General features: G+C 46.4%; 1 protein-coding gene across 6 annotated transcripts in view; it reads left to right on the top strand.

The window, feature by feature from the left end:
• Nucleotides 1-19,221, top strand: part of GREB1L (GREB1 like retinoic acid receptor coactivator) — a 217,850-nt gene that overhangs the window by 149,624 nt on the left and 49,005 nt on the right. For all 6 annotated transcript variants that reach the window (XM_054017720.1, XM_054017719.1, XM_054017716.1 and 3 more), the window contains 2 exons: nt 12,516-12,713; nt 19,010-19,190. In XM_054017720.1, coding sequence (XP_053873695.1) covers nt 12,516-12,713; nt 19,010-19,190 — 379 coding nt within the window. The remainder of the gene's footprint in view (nt 1-12,515; nt 12,714-19,009; nt 19,191-19,221) is intronic.

Here is a 19,221-nt window from a genome sequence, read left to right as displayed (position 1 = left end):
CTGAAACCCTGGCACGATCGGGAGACGTGCCTGGCCATCCTGCTGGCCACACCCCAGGCAGATGGCCCACAAGGGCTGGTAAGGGTATCCCCTGAATTTAGCCCCAGAACAACGAACAGTGGTCATCGAAATGATCCAGCGGAACCAAGATGTGTTCTCCACACAACCAGGCCGTACGACGCTGATCCAACACCACATTGTCACCTGTCCCAGAGCAAGGGTGACCATAAAACCCTATTGCATACCGGAGGCAAAAAGAGAAGAAATTAGGGCAGAAGTAAGGAAGATGCAGGACCTTGGGGTGATTGAGGAATCCCACAGCCAGTGGTCCAGCCCTATTGTCTTGGTTCCCAAGCCTGATGGCACCCTGAGGTTTTGTAATGACTTTTGGAAGTTAAATGAGGTATCCCAATTCGATGCCTACCCGATACTACATGTTGATGAGCTGGTGGATCAGTTAGGCAAGGCCCGATACTTAACCACCTTGGACTTGACAAAAGGCTACTGGCAGATCCCTCTGGCTGAGGACACCAAGGAAAAAAACGCTTTCTCTACACCTGACGGCCTCTTCCAATATACCGTCCACCCTTTTGGGCCCCATGGGGCCCCCACAACTTTCCAACGATTGATGGACAGATTACTTCGACCCCATGCCAAGTATGCTTCTGCCTATTTAGATGACGTGGTAATCCATAGTCCTGACTCGGAGACACACCTGGGGAAAGTGGAAGCAGTACTAGATACTCTTAGACAGGCTGGCCTCACCGCTAACGCATCCAAATGTGCAATAGGGCTAGCCGAGGCCAGATATCTCGGGTATGTAGTCGGAAGGGGCCTGGTGAAGCCCCAGTGAAACAAAGTGGAGGCAATACAGAAATGGCCCCGCCCAATCCGCAAAAAACAAGTCAGAGCATTCTTAGGGATAGTAGGGTACATCCCTCACTTTGCCACAAAGGCAGCGCCTCTGACGAACCTGATAAGAGCTCGGGGCCCGGAGATAGTTAAGTGGACCGAGGAAGCAGAGGAAGCTTTCACAGACCTAAGGACAGCCCTTTGCAGCCATCCAGTGCTCATAGCCCCAAATTTCACAAAGGAATTTATCCTACAAACAGACGCCTCGGAGGTAGGACTTGGGGCCGTCCTTTCACAGATGGTGGGAGATGAAGAGCACCCAATCCTTTACCTCAGCCGAAAGCTCCTGCCCAGGGAGCAACGGTACGCCGTAGTAGAAAAGGAATGCCTGGCAATTAAATGGGCCATGGAGATTCTACGGTACTATCTACTTGGGCAGCAGTTCACCCTTGTGACGGACCACGCCCCACTCCAATGGATGCACACAAATAAGGAGAGGAATGCACAAGTGACTAGATGGTTCCTGTCCCTACAACTTTTCACTTCCGGATCCAGCATAGAGCCGGCAGCCAACACAGCAACATGGACGGCCTATCATGACAACACTGTCTTTCATCCCAAGTAGCCCAACCCCATGGCGTTGAGCAGGGGAGGGGGATATGTGATACAGGAGGGCCAGAGAGCAGTGGGAAGTGGTAGAAGGGAAGTATATAAACCCTAGGTTAATTAAGGCGTGATTCCCTGTAGACTAGGGAGGGTCGCTACAGGTTAATTGGAGCACCTGTAATCAATTAAGGCCCTATTAGAAACCTAATAAAACCCCCTGCTTCAGGCAGTCAGGGGGAAGGAGGAAGGAGAGAGGACTGGAGCTTGGAGGTGTGCTGTGAGACTTGGAGGAACAGAAAACCGGAGTAAGGGAGACCCTGCTCCAGCAGGGGAGCGACATTCCCTCCCCCAGTGTTTAAGGGCTGAAGGTACCCCACCCAAGGGGAAAGAGGGTAAGAACCTGCAAGGATTGAGAGGGGCTGGGACTCAGAGTGAGGAGCAAACCCAGACCCCTCCCCCGCTTCCTTCCTTTACCACTTCCTGGGCCACTAGTGGGGCCCTCGGTGCCCCAAGAGCAGGGGTAAGGGATGGTATTTTAGCCACCCCCCACCAAGAAAAACACAGGACCCACCATACTATATCGACCATCTTGTCACATATGTAATATATAGTCAAAATGGATGAGCTGGGGATGGACTCGCTGCCTTAATGTTGAATTTAATTACCTCTTACCTTTTCAGAACATTACCATTCAACATAACATTTTATGATTTACTTTCATTTTTATAATAGTATTGGCAAAATAAGTAAAACTGATTTTCTATGAGTTCTGAGATTCCTTTGGGGCCAGTAACAAGGCAAGTGATGGATAAATTTGAAACCTTGATGAGGACTTACCTTCACTGGGAAAAAAAGGTGTGTTCTTAACTCACGCAAGCTAACAAGGTAAAATCGTAGCAAAGACAAAGCAGTTTGTAGCCTGAGCACAGGACAGCAGTTCAAGTTAAAAAGTAGGCTGCCATGCACACCTTTCTTTCCTAGTAAAGACAATACCTTAAAAGTTCAACTCGAATTTTATTTGAAGAATGAGCAAAGTTTTGGTTCAATTCTTATTTGTGGTTACAGTTCGTGTGCAGTAATTTGTCTTTTGTGAAGAGATACACCTTTACACTGGTATGGAGGAAGCTAGAGAGCTCCTTTGGGCCTATTCCAAGCTAATAAGATGCACCTACAAGGGTCCTTCAGCCTGGAGGGGAAGGAACTTAAAAGGGGGGAACTTACCACAGGAAGGGGCAGTGAACAGGAAGAAGGCTCCTCCACCCAGAGACTGCTGGTAACAGAGATAGTCTAGCTGAGGAGAAGACAGCCACGAGATGCCTGCGAAGACAGCATGAGATGCACTAACAATAAAGCAATATGCCCCAGGAAGAGGGGTAGAAGGTAAACCTCACGAAAGGGCAATGAACTCTGACAGACTGAGCCCTTACCCCTGTATCTCTAGAGGCTGCCTGAGAGACTGGTCCTCGTCACAACCAGATCCTCTTCTCTTGCAAGGGGAAGGGAAGAGGAGGAGCCAACCCCCTGCCCATGGGCAGTTGCCCTCTGAGAGCTCCCCCAAGGCTGCCAACTGGGGGAAAAGAGAGGGTAAACAAAGGACAGTGAGACCTGGGTGGAGTCAGGGAGCCCCACCATCTCCACAAATGGGGGAGAACATGGGTAAACTATTCCTGATACAAGGGGTCAAAAAAGGGGGGGAGCCTTTGAGGTGTTTGAGTTCAGCTGCTTCACACACATTGGAACTGGAGCGTAGTATAAATGGGTAGCGGAGAGGCAGCAGCAGCAGCAAGGCATTCAACAACAGCAGTTGCTGCAGCTGTGCACCGCCCAGCAGTGGGTTAAAGCCACCCAAAACAATATCTGCTGAGGAAACTCATGACCCAGCAGCAAGAGTTCCCAAAGGAAATGTTACAGCAGATAGTACCAACCCTATGCCCACAAGGGGAGACGGGAACTTCACGCTTCCACTGAAGGGGTCCCTCCACCTGCACCAGTAAAGCTCACCAAGATGGGACTAGAGGATGACCTCGAAGCCTTTTTACTCATGTTTGAGAGGGTGGCACTGGCAGCCCAGTGGCCTCTGGAACAATCGGCTCCAATCCTGGCCCCTTACTTGATGGGTCCAGCACAGTCCACCTCCTGTAATCTGGATTTGGAGCGGGTGAAAGATTACAAGCAAGTGAAGTCCACCATCTTGGACTATGTGGATATTTCAGAAGAGACCCACCGCCAGTGATTTATGGCCAAGAGATACCCCAAGGGGGCATGATCCCGAATGGTAGCACAACGGCTGAAAGAACACTGCTGGAAGTGGCTCCACCCAGAGGAACACTCAGGGACCTAAGTAGCTGAGGCCATTGTAACGGAGGAGTTTATAAAGATTATTGCCCATGGGAGACAGGAAGCAGGTTGTGACGGGTTGGATCACCGAAACCCCCTTGGGAGCTGCCACCTGATGTGCAAAGACTACCTCTGTTCCTGTTTTCCCTGCCAGCTCAGGACTCCAGCACCCTGTCTTGCTGAGCCAGGCACTCCCGTCTGGCTCCGACACAGACCCAGGGTCTGAATCACTTGCCCCAAAGATGCAAGTTTACCTGAAAACAGCTCACAGAAGTGTGCTTGTCTTTAGCACTCAGATGCCCAACTCCCAATGGGGTCTAAACCCAGATAAATCCGTTTTACCCTGCATAAAGCTTATGCAGGGCAAACTCATAAATTGTTCATCCTCTATAACACTGATAGAGAGATATGCACAGTTGTTTGCTCCCCCAGGTGTTAATACATACTCTGAGTAAATTACTAAATAAAAAGTGATTTTATTAAATATAGACAGTAGGATTTAAGTGGTTCCAAGTAGTAACAGACAGAACAAAGTAAGTCACCAAGCAAAATAAAATAAAATGCGCAAATCTATGCCTAATCAAACTGAATACAGATAATCTCACCCTCAGAGATGCTTCAGTAAGTTTTTTCTCAGACTGGACACCTTCCAGGCCTGGGCACAATTCTTTCCCCGGTACAGCTCTTGTTGCAGCTCAGGTGATAGCTAGGGGATTCTTCATGATGGCTCTTCTCTCTCCTTTGTTCTCTTCCACCCCTTTATATATCTTTTGCATAAGGCGGGAGCCCTTTGTCCCTCTGGGTTTCCACCCCCCCTCACTGGAAAAGCACCAGGTTAAAGATGGATTCCAGTTCAGGTGACATGATCACATGTCACTGCAAGGCTTCATTACTCACTTGCCAGCACACACACATACAGGAAGACTCACAGGTAAACACAGCCATCTGCAGACAATGGTTCTGGTTAATGGGAGTCATCAAGATTCCAAACCATCATTAATGGCCCACACTTTACATAATTACAATAGGCCCTCAGAGTTATATTTTATATTTCTAGTTTTAGATACAAGAGTGGTACATTTATACAAATCGGATGATCATACTCAGTAGATTATAAGCTTTGTAATGATACCTTACAAGAGACCTTTTGCATGAAGCATATCCCAGTTACATTATATTCACTTATTACCATATTTTTCTAAAACTATCCCAGTTACATTATATTCACTTATTATCATGTTTTTATAAAACCATATAGACTGCACAATGTCACACAGGTACTACAACATCACCCTATCAAAAGCAGTCAGGTTAATGGAGGACTTTGTAGAAGCCGAAGGGTCACTAAAGGCAGAATCACCCCAGAATCAGTAGGGCAAGGAACCTGGGAGGGGGATGAGCCAGAGTCCACAGCAGTGTACCACAGGGAGTCAGTTCTAAAAGGGGGCTACTAAGGGGGACCACCGGGTACCCCAGACAACTGAAGCATGGCTCACAGATGGAGGTCCAGCTGGCACCCCGCAGGCAGGCTTCCCTAAACCTAGGAAAGAGGCTGGCAACCCAGCCCATTAACCTACTAGTCTTGTGGACAGAGAGGGCACATAAAGAGGGAGTGAATGCTGATGGAATGTGAATATGCCCAGGACTGGACACTGGAAACCTAGGGCTGGGAAAAAAAACTCCCCCTAAGTTGATTGTACCTGTGATGGTCCAAGGGAAGCTGATTCAAGGACTCTTGGACTCTGGCTGCAACCACATGGTGGTCCAGACCTCCATGGTGGGAAGTGACGCTACTCCTAAGAACATGATTCACCCTCAATGTATCCATTGCGATGTCAAGTCCTACCCCAGCCAGCAGCTACAGCTGATGGTGGGAGCCCATACTGCAGTCATAACTGTAACCTTCGCAGAAAAGTTGGCCTACCCTGTGATCATAGGCTGAGACTGGTGCTTTTTTGGGGGGGGGCGGGGACAGGTCATTAATACCCAGCTCTCAGGTGCAAACAAGAACAGGGGTCAAGTGGGGACACCAGCTCCCCAGAGATTGGTAAGTCTTGGAGAAGCTGACAACCCTGGGGAAGGGATGTCCCTAGCAACACAGCCACAGACCCCCACAGGGGAGGAAGAGGCAGGCCATCAGGACCTGGAAGCTCTCCTGCGGGACATGAATTTCTTGTTAGAACACAGGAACAACACTATATTAAACTGTGCACATGAGCAACTGGCCCCCATAAATGGAGAAGTGACAGAGCCTCAGAGAGGTGAACGATACCTACACTTTGCACTCAAGAAGGGGCACTTGTATTGAATCGAGAAGATTCAGCAAACTGGGTTGGTGAGGAACCAGCTGCTAGTACCACACCAGTACCGCCAGGCCATGTTGCAGCTGGCGCAAGATATCCCCTGTGCAGGACACCTGGGATGAGAAAAGACATTGGCTTGCATATTAGCCCAATTCTATTGGCCAGGCGCACACCATGAAGTGAGAGAATACTGTTCTCCTGCCCAGAGTGTCAGCTAATCAGCAGCAGGGGGACTGCTAAAGCACCCTTAGCCCTTCTGCCCTTGATTGAGACCCCCTTGGAAAGGATAGGGGTGGACATTGTCGGACCTCTAGAAAAAACTGCAGCAGGGCATCTGTACATACTTGTGATTGTTGACTATGCAACCAGGTATCTGGAAGCTGTTCCTCTCCGCTCCCCAGAAATGACAGCCATAGTTCCACAGCTCTTGAAGCTCTTCTCAGAGGTAGGGTTTCCCTGCAAAATATTAAGAGACCAAGGGTCTAATTTCACTTCACAACTGATGCAAGAATTATGCTCCCTTCTAAAGGTCAAGTCCTTGACGACCTTGGGGTATCACCCGCAGACCAACAGTTTAATAGAGTGGTTTAATAAGACACTGAAAGAGATGTTGAAGTGCTTTGTCAATGACAACCCCAAGCAGTGGGACCGACCACTCCCACTACTCCTATTTGCCATAAGGGAGGTCCTGCAAGTTTCTGTGGGGTTCTCTCCCATTTGAGTTGCTCGATGGTTGCCAATCGCGGTGCATCTTGGACTTGCTACAAGAAGGCTGGGAAGAAGACAATATGGGGGCCTTAAGTACGACCCAATATATCTTGCAGTTAAGGGTGCAACTCGGAAACTTAGGGGGTTTGCCAGGGAGAATTTGAGGAAGGCCTAGCACACCCAGGAACAAAATTACAATAGGGAGACATAACTATGGACTTTTCAGCTGGGTGACCATGTTCTACTACTACTGCCCACAGCTGAGTCCAAATTAATAGTCTGATCTCAGTCTACAGGCTATCTGAGAGGAGGAAGGAAATCAAGGTCTACCACGTGAACCTTCTCAAACCTTGGAGGGCGCAGGAAGCCCTGCTGACAACTCCTATTCTAGCAGAGCCAGAATTGAGGCCCCAGGTGCCCAGTGATGAAGCTCCAGCAACAATACCGGGGGTGAAGTGCTTTCCCCTGCACAAAGGAAAGATCTCCTCCAACTAATCGGGGACTTTGCAGCAGTGTTCTCCAACCATCCATGGAGAACGTGGTTGGTTCAACATCACCTAGAGACAACCCCAGGCCAGGTAGTCCGAGAGAACCCTAGACCATTGCCACAAAAGATGTGGGATACGATCTGAGAGGAAGTACAAACGATGCTGGAGATGGGAGTGATTATAGAATCCAGAAGTGAATGGAGGAGCCCCATAGTTCTCGTTCCAAACCAGATGGTATGATTCGGTTCTCCATCAACTTCAGGAAGGTCAGTGCCATCACAAAATTCAACACCTACCCAATGCCAAGGGTGGACGAGTTATTAGAATGGCTGGGACCAGCTGAGCACCTGAGCACTATCGATCTGACCAAAAGGTTACTGGCAGATCCCCTTGTCCCCTTCCCTGCTTTCTCCACCCCTTTTGGGCATTTCCAATTTAAGACCATGCCTTTCGGCCTCCATGGAGCTACTGTTACCTTCCAACAACTTATGAATAAGATCCCCAACTCCCACCATCAGTATGCAGCGGCCTACATGGATGATATTGTCGTCTACAGTCCCACCAGGGAAGATCACTTTCATCGTTTAAGAGCGGTGTTTAAAAGCCCTACAGGAGGCAGAAATTATGGCCAACCTGGCAAAATATAGAGTGGCTATGAATAAAGTAACCTATTTGGGGTACCACATAGGACGTAGCTTGGTGAAGCTGGTGGTCAGTAAGATGCAGGCCTTCAAAGCATGTCCTGTCCCCCAGACAGAACCAGTCAGATGTTTTCTTGGCCTTGCAGGATATTACTGGTGGTTTATCCCCATCTTTGCCTCAGTCACACACCCCCTTATGAATCTCATAAAAGGGAACAACCCTAAGAAGATCCATTGGGATGAGAAGCATGAGGAAGTGTTCAGGGAACTGGAAACATGACATAACATGAAGGCACACATGCTCTTCAGCCATGATTTTTCTTGGGAATTCATACTATGCACAGATGCTTCTGACATCTGCACCATCCTCTCTCAAGACTTCGAAGGGGAAGAACACCCAGTTCTATACCTAAGTAGGAAGCTATTCCCTAGGGAAAAGACATACTCCATTATTGAAAAGGAGGCATTAGCTATCAAATGGATGGTAGATGCCCACAGCTATTACCTGTTGGGTAGCCCCTTTTTCCAGATCATTGATCACATACCTCTATGCTGGATCCAGACCACGAGGGATATGAACCCTCCATATAATGAAGTGATACCTTGCACTACAACCTGATAGTTTCCAAGTACACCACCAGGCAGGAAAGGACCATGCTAACACCGATTTCTTTTCATGGGAGTTTGGGGATGGAGACAACCCCCCTGAACAGTCTTCCTGTCTTGAGGGGTGGGGTATGTGAAGGGACATACCCTCAGTGTATGGAGGAGACTAACCAGCTCCTCTGGGCCAGTTCCACACTAATGAGATGCACCTGCAAGGCTTGTTCAGCCTGGAGGGGGAGGATCTTAAAATGGGAGAACTTACCACAGGAAGAGGCGGTGAACGGGAAGAAGGCCGCCGCACCCAGAGACTGCTGGTAACAGAGGTAGTCCAGCCAAGGAGGAGGCAGTTGTGAGAGACACTGCTCCCAAAGCTATCCTGACAGACAACAAAGCAATATGCCCCAGCAAGAGGGGTAGAAGATGAACCCCGCGAAGAGGCAATAGACTCTGAAAGATTGAGTCCTTAGAGCTGAATTTCTAGGGGCTGCCTGAGAGACTGGTCCTCGTGCCAACCAGATCCTCTTTTGTTGCAAGGGGAAGGAGAGAGAAGCAGCCAACCCCCTGCCCGCAGGCAGGTGCTCTCAGAGAGTTCCCTGAAGGGCCACCAACTGAGGGAAAAGAGAAGGGTAAACAATGGACATTGGGACTTGGGGTGGTCCAGGGAGCCCCGTCTCTCCCACCCCTTTTTAAATCTCAGTATTTAATTAACTAATAGTTTCTAACTGTTCAGAGTTTATTTTTGGTTTTTAAATTGTACATTTAGGGCCAAATCCTTTCTCATTTTTTACTTAGCCTTTACTCAGGCAGAACTCTTATTGAAGGCAGTGGTAATTTGCCTGAGTATATAAGAACATAAGAACGGCCATACTGAGTCAGACCAGTGGTTCATCTAGCCCAGTGTCCTGTCTTCCGACAGTAGCCTGTACCAGACACTTCACAGGACAGTTATCAAGTGATCCATCCCCTTCTTGTCTAGTCCCAGTTTCTATATCATGGTGATATGATATTTTTCTGTCTTATTATATATCCCTTTCCTAATCGTTGCTAATAGTCTGTTTGCTTTTTTGACTGCCACCACACATTGAACAGATTTTTTTAGAGAACTATCCATGATGATTCCAAGGTCTTTCTTGAGTGGTAACAGCTAATTTAGACCCCATAATTTTGTATGTATAGTTGGGATTATGTTTTCCAATGTGCATTACTTTGTACTAGGGTGACCAGATCAACCCAAGTCAAATACTGGGACGCAGGGAGGTGCGGGGGGGAAGGTGTGGCGGAGGGGGGCAGGGCAAAAAAAAAAAAGTGGCAGAGGAAAAAAAAAAAACCACCCGCCCTTCCTCCACAAGTGCTGGAGGGAGGCCCGGGAGGCGCAGGGGAAGCACGGGGCCAGATTGAGTGAGAGTCCGGCCTGGCCCCGAGTGCAGGCCCGACTCAGTCGGGCAGTAGGGAGAGTAGGGGGGCGGCCCGCGGGGCCAGGCGGCGGCTGTTCTCCCGCCCTGGGCAGCGGGACTCAGGCAGCTCCCACTGCCGCGTGGGGAGGAAGCGGCTGATGGCCATGCTCGGCGGCTGCGGCTCTGGTGCCCCGAAACCCCCCGAGCCCAGGCCTGCTGTGGGGACCCAGCAGCGTGCACGCTGCGCCCAGCCCCTGGCTAGTTGCGTCTGGGCTGCTGCCCAGCTGGTGCTATCCCATGGCGGCCCCAGAGTGGGGGCAGCAGGCCCTAGCCCCCCGTCCCGCTCAGGTCCCACAGGGCTCCGGAGTATTTGCTTGTTTGTCCGGTGTACTGACCGCCCATCAGTCGGGACGCGGGACAAATAAGGAAATATCAGGACAATCCCGATCAAATCGGGACGTCTGGTCACCCTACTTTGTACTGATCAACATTGAATTTCATCTGCTGTTTTCTTGCCTGGACATCCAGTTTTGTGAGATCCCGTTTTAACACTTTGCAGTCAACTTTGGACTTAACTTTCTTAATTTTGTATTGTCTGCAAATTTTGCCATCTTACTGTTTACCCCCCTTTCCAGATAATTTATGAATATGTTGAACAGCACTGGTCCCAGTACAGATCATTGAGGGATCCCACTATTTATCTCTCTTCTCTTGGAAAACTGACTATTCCTGCCATTTGTTTCCTCTCTTTTAACCGGTTACAGATCCGTTAGAGAACCTCCCCTCTTATCCCATGATTGCTTAGTTTGCTTAAGAGCATTTGATGTAGGCTCTTTTCAAAGACTTTCTGAAAGTCCAAGTACAGTATATCAACTGGATCAGCCTTGTCCATATGCTTGTTAACTCCCTCAAAGAATTTTAATAGGTTCATGTCCCTTCCCCAACATATCATGTTCATCTGTGTCTAATAATTCTGTTCTTTACTATAGTTTCAGCTAATTCGCCCGGTACTGAAGTTAGGATAATTGGCCTATAATTGGCCAGTATTGCTCCTGGAGCCTTTTTAAAAAATCAGCATTACATTAGCTATCCTTCAGTCATCTGGTAGAGAGACTTATTTAAGTGATAGGTTGCATATCGCAATTAATAGTTCTGCAATTTCATATTTGACTTCCTTCTGAACTCTTGGGTGAACACCATCTGGTCCTGGTGACTTATTACTGTTTAGTTTATCAATTTGTTCGAAAACCTCCTCTGACACTTCAATCTGGTACAGTTCCTCAGATCTGTCACCTAAAAAGAATGGCTCAGGTGTGAGAATCTCCCTCCTATCCTCTGCAGTGAACAGTGATGCAAAGAATTCATTTAGTAAAGACTGAATAAAACGTGAGAGGCCAGTCTGCCCCACTTATGCAAGTTGTGTAGTGCCTTACTCCACAAGTAGCTCCATTGAAATCAATAACATAAGGGTGGCAGAATTGGCACTCAATATTTGGCAAAAATATCTTCAATTTGTTACTTAAAATACAAAGATGTTAGTTGTATATTGCTTAAAATAAATGAACTATTACTATATATTATCTTTTTAAATGTTTTTTTTTTTTTAAATAATTTTCTCCCAGGCACCTCTTTGAGCCAAGTTTTCCATTCATCAGCACTGTTTTTTGTAATAGGAAAACTAACAGAGCCATAACTAAAATGATACTACAAGGTTAAATTTGGTAGTAGTACGTTAAGAGTTTAATTTATTCAGGACTAGTGAAGTGTATATAAAAGTGCATAGAATATACCCACTAACTATTTTTAAGTGTAGGACTGTACCTGTTCTTTGGCAGATGTGAACATTGACACGTGCTTAGAGAAAACATTTCTCTAAATGATAAACTCCAGGTTCCAAAGTTTTTGTAGCTAACTTTGACGCAGCTCCTTCCGTAAGGCTTCCATGTACATCCATGACTAAGCTGCCTTAAAATCAGGACTTCTGCTCCACCTCTTGATTGAAGATCTTTGGTCTCTCACTCACCTTTCATTCCAGTCCATTTCCATAAACAAGTGGCCAGCCTGATGCTGCCATGGTCACACACCCGAGAAGGTAAGTTCTCACCAATTGGCTTGCCACCCAGTAAATGAGAATTTTGTGTTGTCACAGCAGAGCAGTAGGTGTCATTCCATGGGGCCTGAGCACAGCAGCCTCAGCAGTGTATGGCTGCTCCACATATGTTGGCATGTTCAAGGAACTGTATGCGGCAAGAGAAGGTTAGAACTACATGCATTGCATCCCTTAATGGTTGCAATTCAGGCGCTGAGGTTAGGCACTGAGGTTTCACTGAGTTGCAGTCTTGTAAAGCTTCAAAGCACTTCGTGCAATGAAAAAATTGCCACTACCCTGCAGAGAGCTTCTTGTATGTAACCAAATTTTGATCTGAAAAGTAGATTCTGTGGTGGTGATGTGCACCAGTTTCACCATAAATCTAGGATTTATTCTGTTGAGTGACTTTGATGATGTAAGCCAGAGTATTTTGAAGGCTGCTGTTTAATGTAAAATAATTTAAATTTTGATGCCATTTTTTTTTTTACTAGATTTGGATATTGACACCTTCCAAATTTATCAGCCGCAGCTTACAGTTGCCAGAAAGCTCTTGTCCCAGGTATGTGCTATAGCAGACAGTGGCAATCAAAGCCTGGATTTGGGCCACTTCAGCAAAGTAGACTTCATCATTATAGTCCCTCGTTCAGAGGTTCTGGTCCAGCAAACTCTTCAACGGATTCGACAATCAGGTAAAGGGATGGGGAGGAAAGCAGTGTATTAAATCAAAACTGGGTATCTATGTACCCCTGTTATATAGTGCTAAAGTAAACTGTTTAAAAATTTATTCTGGAGGTCCCAGCTTTGTTCAGTTATTTGGTGTCACATGTAAGTTATACAGAGCCTACATTCACAAAATTGGACCAACTGCGTTTACTGTGTAGGTGGCAAGAGGCATTGCCATATTTACCTAAAGATTGGATGAGCAATGATCTGAGGCAACATCTAGCAGTTGAAACGAGAAAACAGGGATGAACAAATGGCTTTTCATTTTGCCCTCACAATAGTATATTCATAGGAACACAGGCATTGCCATACTAATAGTAGTCTGTCTAGTCCAGTGTCCTGTGCCCGACAATTGCCAATAGCAGATATTTCAAAGGAAGATGCAAGAAACCCCTTAGTGGATAATTAATGGAATAACCTGCCTATTGAGGTTTCTTCCTCCCCCTATCAGTTAGTGGTTGGCTTATACTCTGAAACAAGAGGGTTTAGATCCTTTTTTAATACTGTCATTTAGTATAACTATGGATTCTCTATATAAATGGCTAATAATTTTTTAATCTTATTAAGCTCTCGGCCTCTGTCTTGTTGCAATGAGTTCCATGGGATAATTATGCATTCTGCTAAAAAAGTTCTTTTATCAATTTTAAACATGTTGCCTTTCAATTAATTTGATATTTCCTTGCTCTTGCTCTCGTATAATGAAAAGGTAAAGAGGAACTTCCAGTGCAACTTCTCTATACATTTTTTTTATCTGCCTACCACAGAATCATTGAAATATGTAGGAATGGAAAGGGGTCATCTAGTCCAGTTTCCCCCCACGCTGAGGCTGGATCAAGTATACCTAGACCATCCCTGACAGGTGTTAGTCTAACCTGCTCTTAAAAACCTCCAGTGATGGGGATTTCACAATCTCCCTCGGTAACTTATTCCAGTACTTAACCATCCATATAGTTAGAGTTTTTCCTAATATCTAACCTAAATCTCCCTTGCTACAGATTAAGCCCATTACTTCTTGTCCTACCTTCAGTGGACATGGAGAACAATTTATCACAGTCCTGTTTATAACAGCCGTTGACATATTTGAGGATTGTTTTCAAGTCATTGTCCTCCTCTCCCCGTTCCCCCAGTCTTCTTTTCTCAAGACTAAACATGACCAATTTTTTTTAACCTTTCCTCACAGGTCAAGTTTTCTAAACCTTTTATCATTTTTGTTGCTCTCCTCTGGACTCTTTTCAATATGTCCATATCTTCTTTAAAGTGTGGTGCCCCAAAACAGGACACTGTAACTAAGGCCGAGTGCCGAGTAAAGTGAGAGGTTACCTTCTGTGTCTTACATACAACACTCCTGTTAAAACACCCCAGAATACTTTGCTTTTTTTGCCACTGCATCATATTGGAGATATCCCATCTCCTAGAACTGGAAGGGACCTTGAAAGGTCATCGAGTCCAGCCCCCTGCCTTCACTAGCAGGACCAAGTACTGATTTTGCCCCAGATCCCCAAGTGGCCCCCTCAAGGATTGAACTCACAACCCTGGGTTTAGCAGGCCAATGCTCAAACCACTGAGCTATCCCTCCCCCCTAACAAGGACAGATGCAAATACGGGTACCTTCTCCTCCAATGAGAACTCCCTCTCAAACTCCCCTGTTAGCCGCCCTGTTTGCTGCCGCTGCTCCCAGCTGTACCGCTGCCTGGCTGGGCGGCCGCTTTTATGGGCCCTTCTTCAGCCAGGCCCCGCCCCCTACTCAGGGCTCGGCGTCCTTCGCAGCATTGTTGCCTCCCATTATATCTGTGATACATTGTAACTTCCAGTTCCTTTTCTGCAGTGCTACAGCCTAGGAAATTATTTCCTGTTTTGTAGTTGTGCATTTGATTTTTCCTTCATTAAGCGTAACACTTTGCATTTGTCTTTTGAATTTCATCTTGTGGATTTCGGATCAATTCTCCAATGTATCAAGGTCATTTTGAATTCTAATCCTATCCTCCAAAGTGCTCTAGCAACCTCTCCCAGCTTGGTGTCATCTCCAAAATGTATAAGCACACTCTCCACTCCATTGTCCAAGTCGTTAATGAAAATATTGATTAGTACCAGACCCAGGACAGACCCTTGTGGGAGCCCTCTAGATATGTCCTCGTGGTTTAACAGCGAATCATGATAACTACTCTGTTGTTTTTTAACTAGCTGTGAACCCACCTTATAGAATTTCAACTAGACCACATTTCCCTAGTTTGCTTATGAGATTATCATGTGGAACTGTGTCAAGTGTTCCTGAAATCAAGTCTTCTAGTTTATTTTCCCCATAAAAACTAAAACAGTCCCAGTCTTTTCAGTGTCTCCTGATAAAGAAAGCCTCCCATACATCTAATTTGGTTGTCCATCTCTGCATCCCTTCTCTTTCTTGATATTTTTGAGATAAGGTGACAACAACTAAACACATTTGAAAAGAGGGTGCCTCGTTGATTTATATAGTGGCATTACTATTTTCTCTTCCATTCCTCATACAGTCTAACACTATGTTTCCTATTTTGCTGCTCCTGTGCACTGAGCAGAGGTTCTCTCTCAGATGTTCTTTACGCTCAGGTTGAATATAATAATTCCCAAGACCGCTTACAGGGATTGTAGGCATGGTGCTTCTGTACTTCCTGTCCGTTGGAGTAGGCTGGAGGAATATGCCAGCAATTTTAGTTTTACCTGAGGGCAATAGAAAAGATTGACCCAATATTGGCAAGAGACATCTGTAAACTTACGAATTTTTGAAGGGGATGCCCAAGTATCTTTTTCTCAGGTATCCATCTAGTGGGAAGAATGTATTAGCCAAGTACAGGGAAACTAAACTTATTGTCACTGAGTCTGACCCAACTCAATGCCATATTGAAGATTCTTATATAGATCTAAATGATTTTTTTCTAGTAATGTTATGAGTCTCTGGTCTGCTCATAAATCCATCCCCTTCTTGGAGGAAATCTAAAAGTGGGGAAATAACTTTCACTCACCACCATGAAAGTAAATCTATCCCACTAACGCCTTGTCTACGCTACAGAGTTTGGTTGAAAAAAGGCAGCTTTTGTCGAAAGAACAGCGGAGGTGTACACACTGCAATGCTACTTTTGCAGACAAAACTCTCTTGTTTTGCCAACAAAATAAAATCACATTGACAAGAGGTACAGATCTTTTTGTGGCCAAGTCATATCGACAAAGTGTCAATGTAGTTTTGTCACAGTAAATGGCCTCCAGGAGGTGTCTCTCAATGCCTATCCTGACCATTCTGATCAGCAGTTCAAACTCCACTGTCTTGCTGCCAGGTAAACAAGCATCCACCCTTCCCCCTTTAAAGGCCCAGGACTTTTCTGAAATTCCACTTCCTGTTTCCTCGGCGTGGAGAGCCCACATCACATCTTCCCAGCTGACCATGGCCGCTCCATGCAACAAACGCTCTCCCTCTTGGACCACTGCGAAGCAGTTGGATCTGCTGAGTATATGGGGAGAGGAGGCTGTCCAGTCCCAGCTTTGCTCCAGTTATAGGAACTTGGATACCTACGGGCAGATTTTCCATGGGTTTTGTGAGAAGGGCTACGAACGGGACACGGTGCAGTGCCAAGCAAAGATAAAGGAGCAGAGGTAGGCGTACCAGAAGTCAAGAGAGGTGAACCATTGCTCTGGTGCTGTGGCCAGAGCTGCTGCTTCTCTCAGGAGCTGGATGCCATACTTGGCAGTGATCCACCTCCACCACCAAGGACCCTTTGGAGGGGCTGGAGGCATCAGACAGTGGACCTAACCCGGAGGACAAGGTTGTGGATGATGAGGTGGAATTGGAGGATGTTGTGGAGCCCATGAAAGGGTCGTGTGATGTTGTGGCGAGTCAGTAACTCTTTTCCACTCCGGAGGGATCTAGTGCATTCCAGCACTCCGTCTTCGGTGAGCATAATGCAGGAGAGGAGACCGCTGGTAAGTGATCTTTTTGAGTTGATGCTGTTTGGTTATATGATGTACAGCTGTCCTTTGCTCTGTATACTGTAGAGGTGGGTGAATGGATAGAAATGTGCAAGACTTGCTGTGTTTTAGTGTGCTTCACATTCCCTTGTGCAGCTAAGCAGTGCAGCAGAACAGTGTGTTGATGCACACTGAGATTTCAGAGGAATCCTCCAGAGAAATCTTTAGAAAACTTTCTTGGAGGAACTCGGCAATCACTTGTGCAGGGACCAAAGTGGCACACAGGTGAGCAGCATAGGGACCAGGTCTGAAGCTGCACGCATGCAGGAGATGCACCCTTTCATCCTTGCTTACCCTCAGGAGTGAGATATTGGCTTCAAAATGGTGGTAGAATTTACAATATTGTCCCGTTGCCTTCACTGATCCCCTGAAAACATCACCTATATCCTTTGCCCCATCTTAAACACCTGGGCCGAACTCACCATGTTTAGGGTGTTCACTGAGATGTGTGCATGCCAAGGGACAGTGAGAAAGTGATTAGTATGTTAAAAGAGGTGTATTTTACTATAATGATTCAATGCTGTACGTGAACTAACAATCATGCGTCTATGTATTGCTTCTTGTGCTTTTGCAGATGTGGCCTTCAGGGGAACCTCCTACACACTGGAGAAGTGCCTCTGCCAGATGAGAAAGCAACCAAGGCAGAGCAAGGAGGACATGTTCCGAGAGGTGATCCAATCCTCTGAGTCAGAAAAAAAGAGAACACAAGGAGTTAAGAGAAATGGAAAGGCAGGACAGAAAGGACAGTGAGGAGCACATTATAAAGGCCCAGGAGCAGATGATAAGTGATGGAGGAGCAAACAGAGATGTTGAAGTCCCTAATCACGCTCCAGGCAGAACAAATGCATGCTCGCCCACCTCTGCAGCCAAATCAGAACTGTCTCCCCTGTTCTCCCCAAACTCTTCCCGCACATTCCTTGCAACTTCCTGGAACATCACTCCACCCCTTAGAACTTCCAAAATGATAGCTGGATTTACTCACAGCTATGACAGTCTCCCTTGCCCAAAACGGCTATCTCCCTACACCAACTCTTTTATGTGTGTTAAATAAAAACAAATTCTCTGAAAGATAACCAATCTTTATTTGTGTCCTACACATAGTGATTGCTGCTGGTATTAAAACATACATGCATTTTAATAATTTGCTTACTACAAATCCCACTCAGGAATCATCACAAGTTTTAGGCAAAATAAGAAAACAGAAATTAATGAAGCATGGCAGATTGCTTTATAGAAATACACATTACTGGAGCTCATTATCAAAATGTTGCCTCAAAGCCTCCCTGAGTCAAATTGCCCACCGTTGTGCCCCTCTAATAGCCCTGGTATCTGGCTGCTCAAAATCAGCAACCAGGTGATCTGCCTCAGCGCTCCACCCCTGGGGAAACTTTTCATTCCTAGCCTCACAAAGATTCAGGAGTGTGCAGCAGGCTCCTGTGACCATGGGGAATGCTTTCCTCATTAAGATTTTTTTAATCTGTGCCAAACGTACAATCCATGGTCATTCTGCATCTTCTCAGCCTATTGTTGAAGTGCTCCTTGCTGCTGTCCCTTTACCCACTTCTACAGTATACAGAGCAAAGGATAGCTTTACATCATATAACCAAGCAGCATCAACTCAAAAAGATCACTTACCAGGGGTCTCCTCTCCTGAATCATGCTCACTGGAGATGGAGTGATGGGATGGGCTAGACCCCTCCGGAGTGGAAAAGAATTCCTGACTCACCGCAACACTGCATGACCCTTTTGTGGGCTCCACAAATGTCCTCCAACTCCACCTCCTCGTCCACAACTTCGTCCTCAGGGTTAGGTCAACTGTCCACTGCCTCCAGCCCCTCCGAAGTGTCCTGGGTGGTGGAGGTAGGATCACCGCCAAGGATGGTGTCCAGCTCCTAATAGAAGTGGCAGCTCTTGGGCGCAGCACTGGAGTGATGGTTTGCCTCTCTTGCCTTCTGGTATGTCTGCCTTAGCCCCTTTATCTTCACTCGGCACTGCACCATGTCCCGTTCATAGATCTTCTCACAAAACCCACAGGAAATCTGCCCATAGGTTGATATGACTTTTCCACAAAAAACTCTCTGCCTCTCGTCAAGGTGATTTTATTTTATTGGCAAAACAGGAGAGTTCTGTCGGCAAAAGTAGCACAATAGTGTGTACATATCTCCACTGTTCTGTCGACAAAAAGCAACTTTTGTTGACGACACTCTGTAATGTAGACAAGGCCTTATTTGTAGATAAAGGCAAAGGAATTTTCTTTTTTTCTTTTTGGAAGGTGTTCTTGTTGACTTGGGTCTAGAAGAGAATGGGACAGCCTATCAGAGAGCTGAGAAATATGTAGTACGGCTAGACAATGAGATCCAAACAAAGTTTGAAGTTTTTATGAGACGGGTGAAGCAGAATCCATACACCTTGTTTGTGCTGGTTCACGACAATGCCCACGTAGATTTAACAAGGTAAGTGCTTCACAATAGCAAGGCAAAAATT

The sequence above is a fragment of the Malaclemys terrapin genome, chromosome 2 (genome assembly GCF_027887155.1).
Source record: "Malaclemys terrapin pileata isolate rMalTer1 chromosome 2, rMalTer1.hap1, whole genome shotgun sequence".
Taxonomy (NCBI): Eukaryota; Metazoa; Chordata; order Testudines; family Emydidae; genus Malaclemys; species Malaclemys terrapin.
This window is presented reverse-complemented; position numbering and strand designations above follow the sequence as displayed.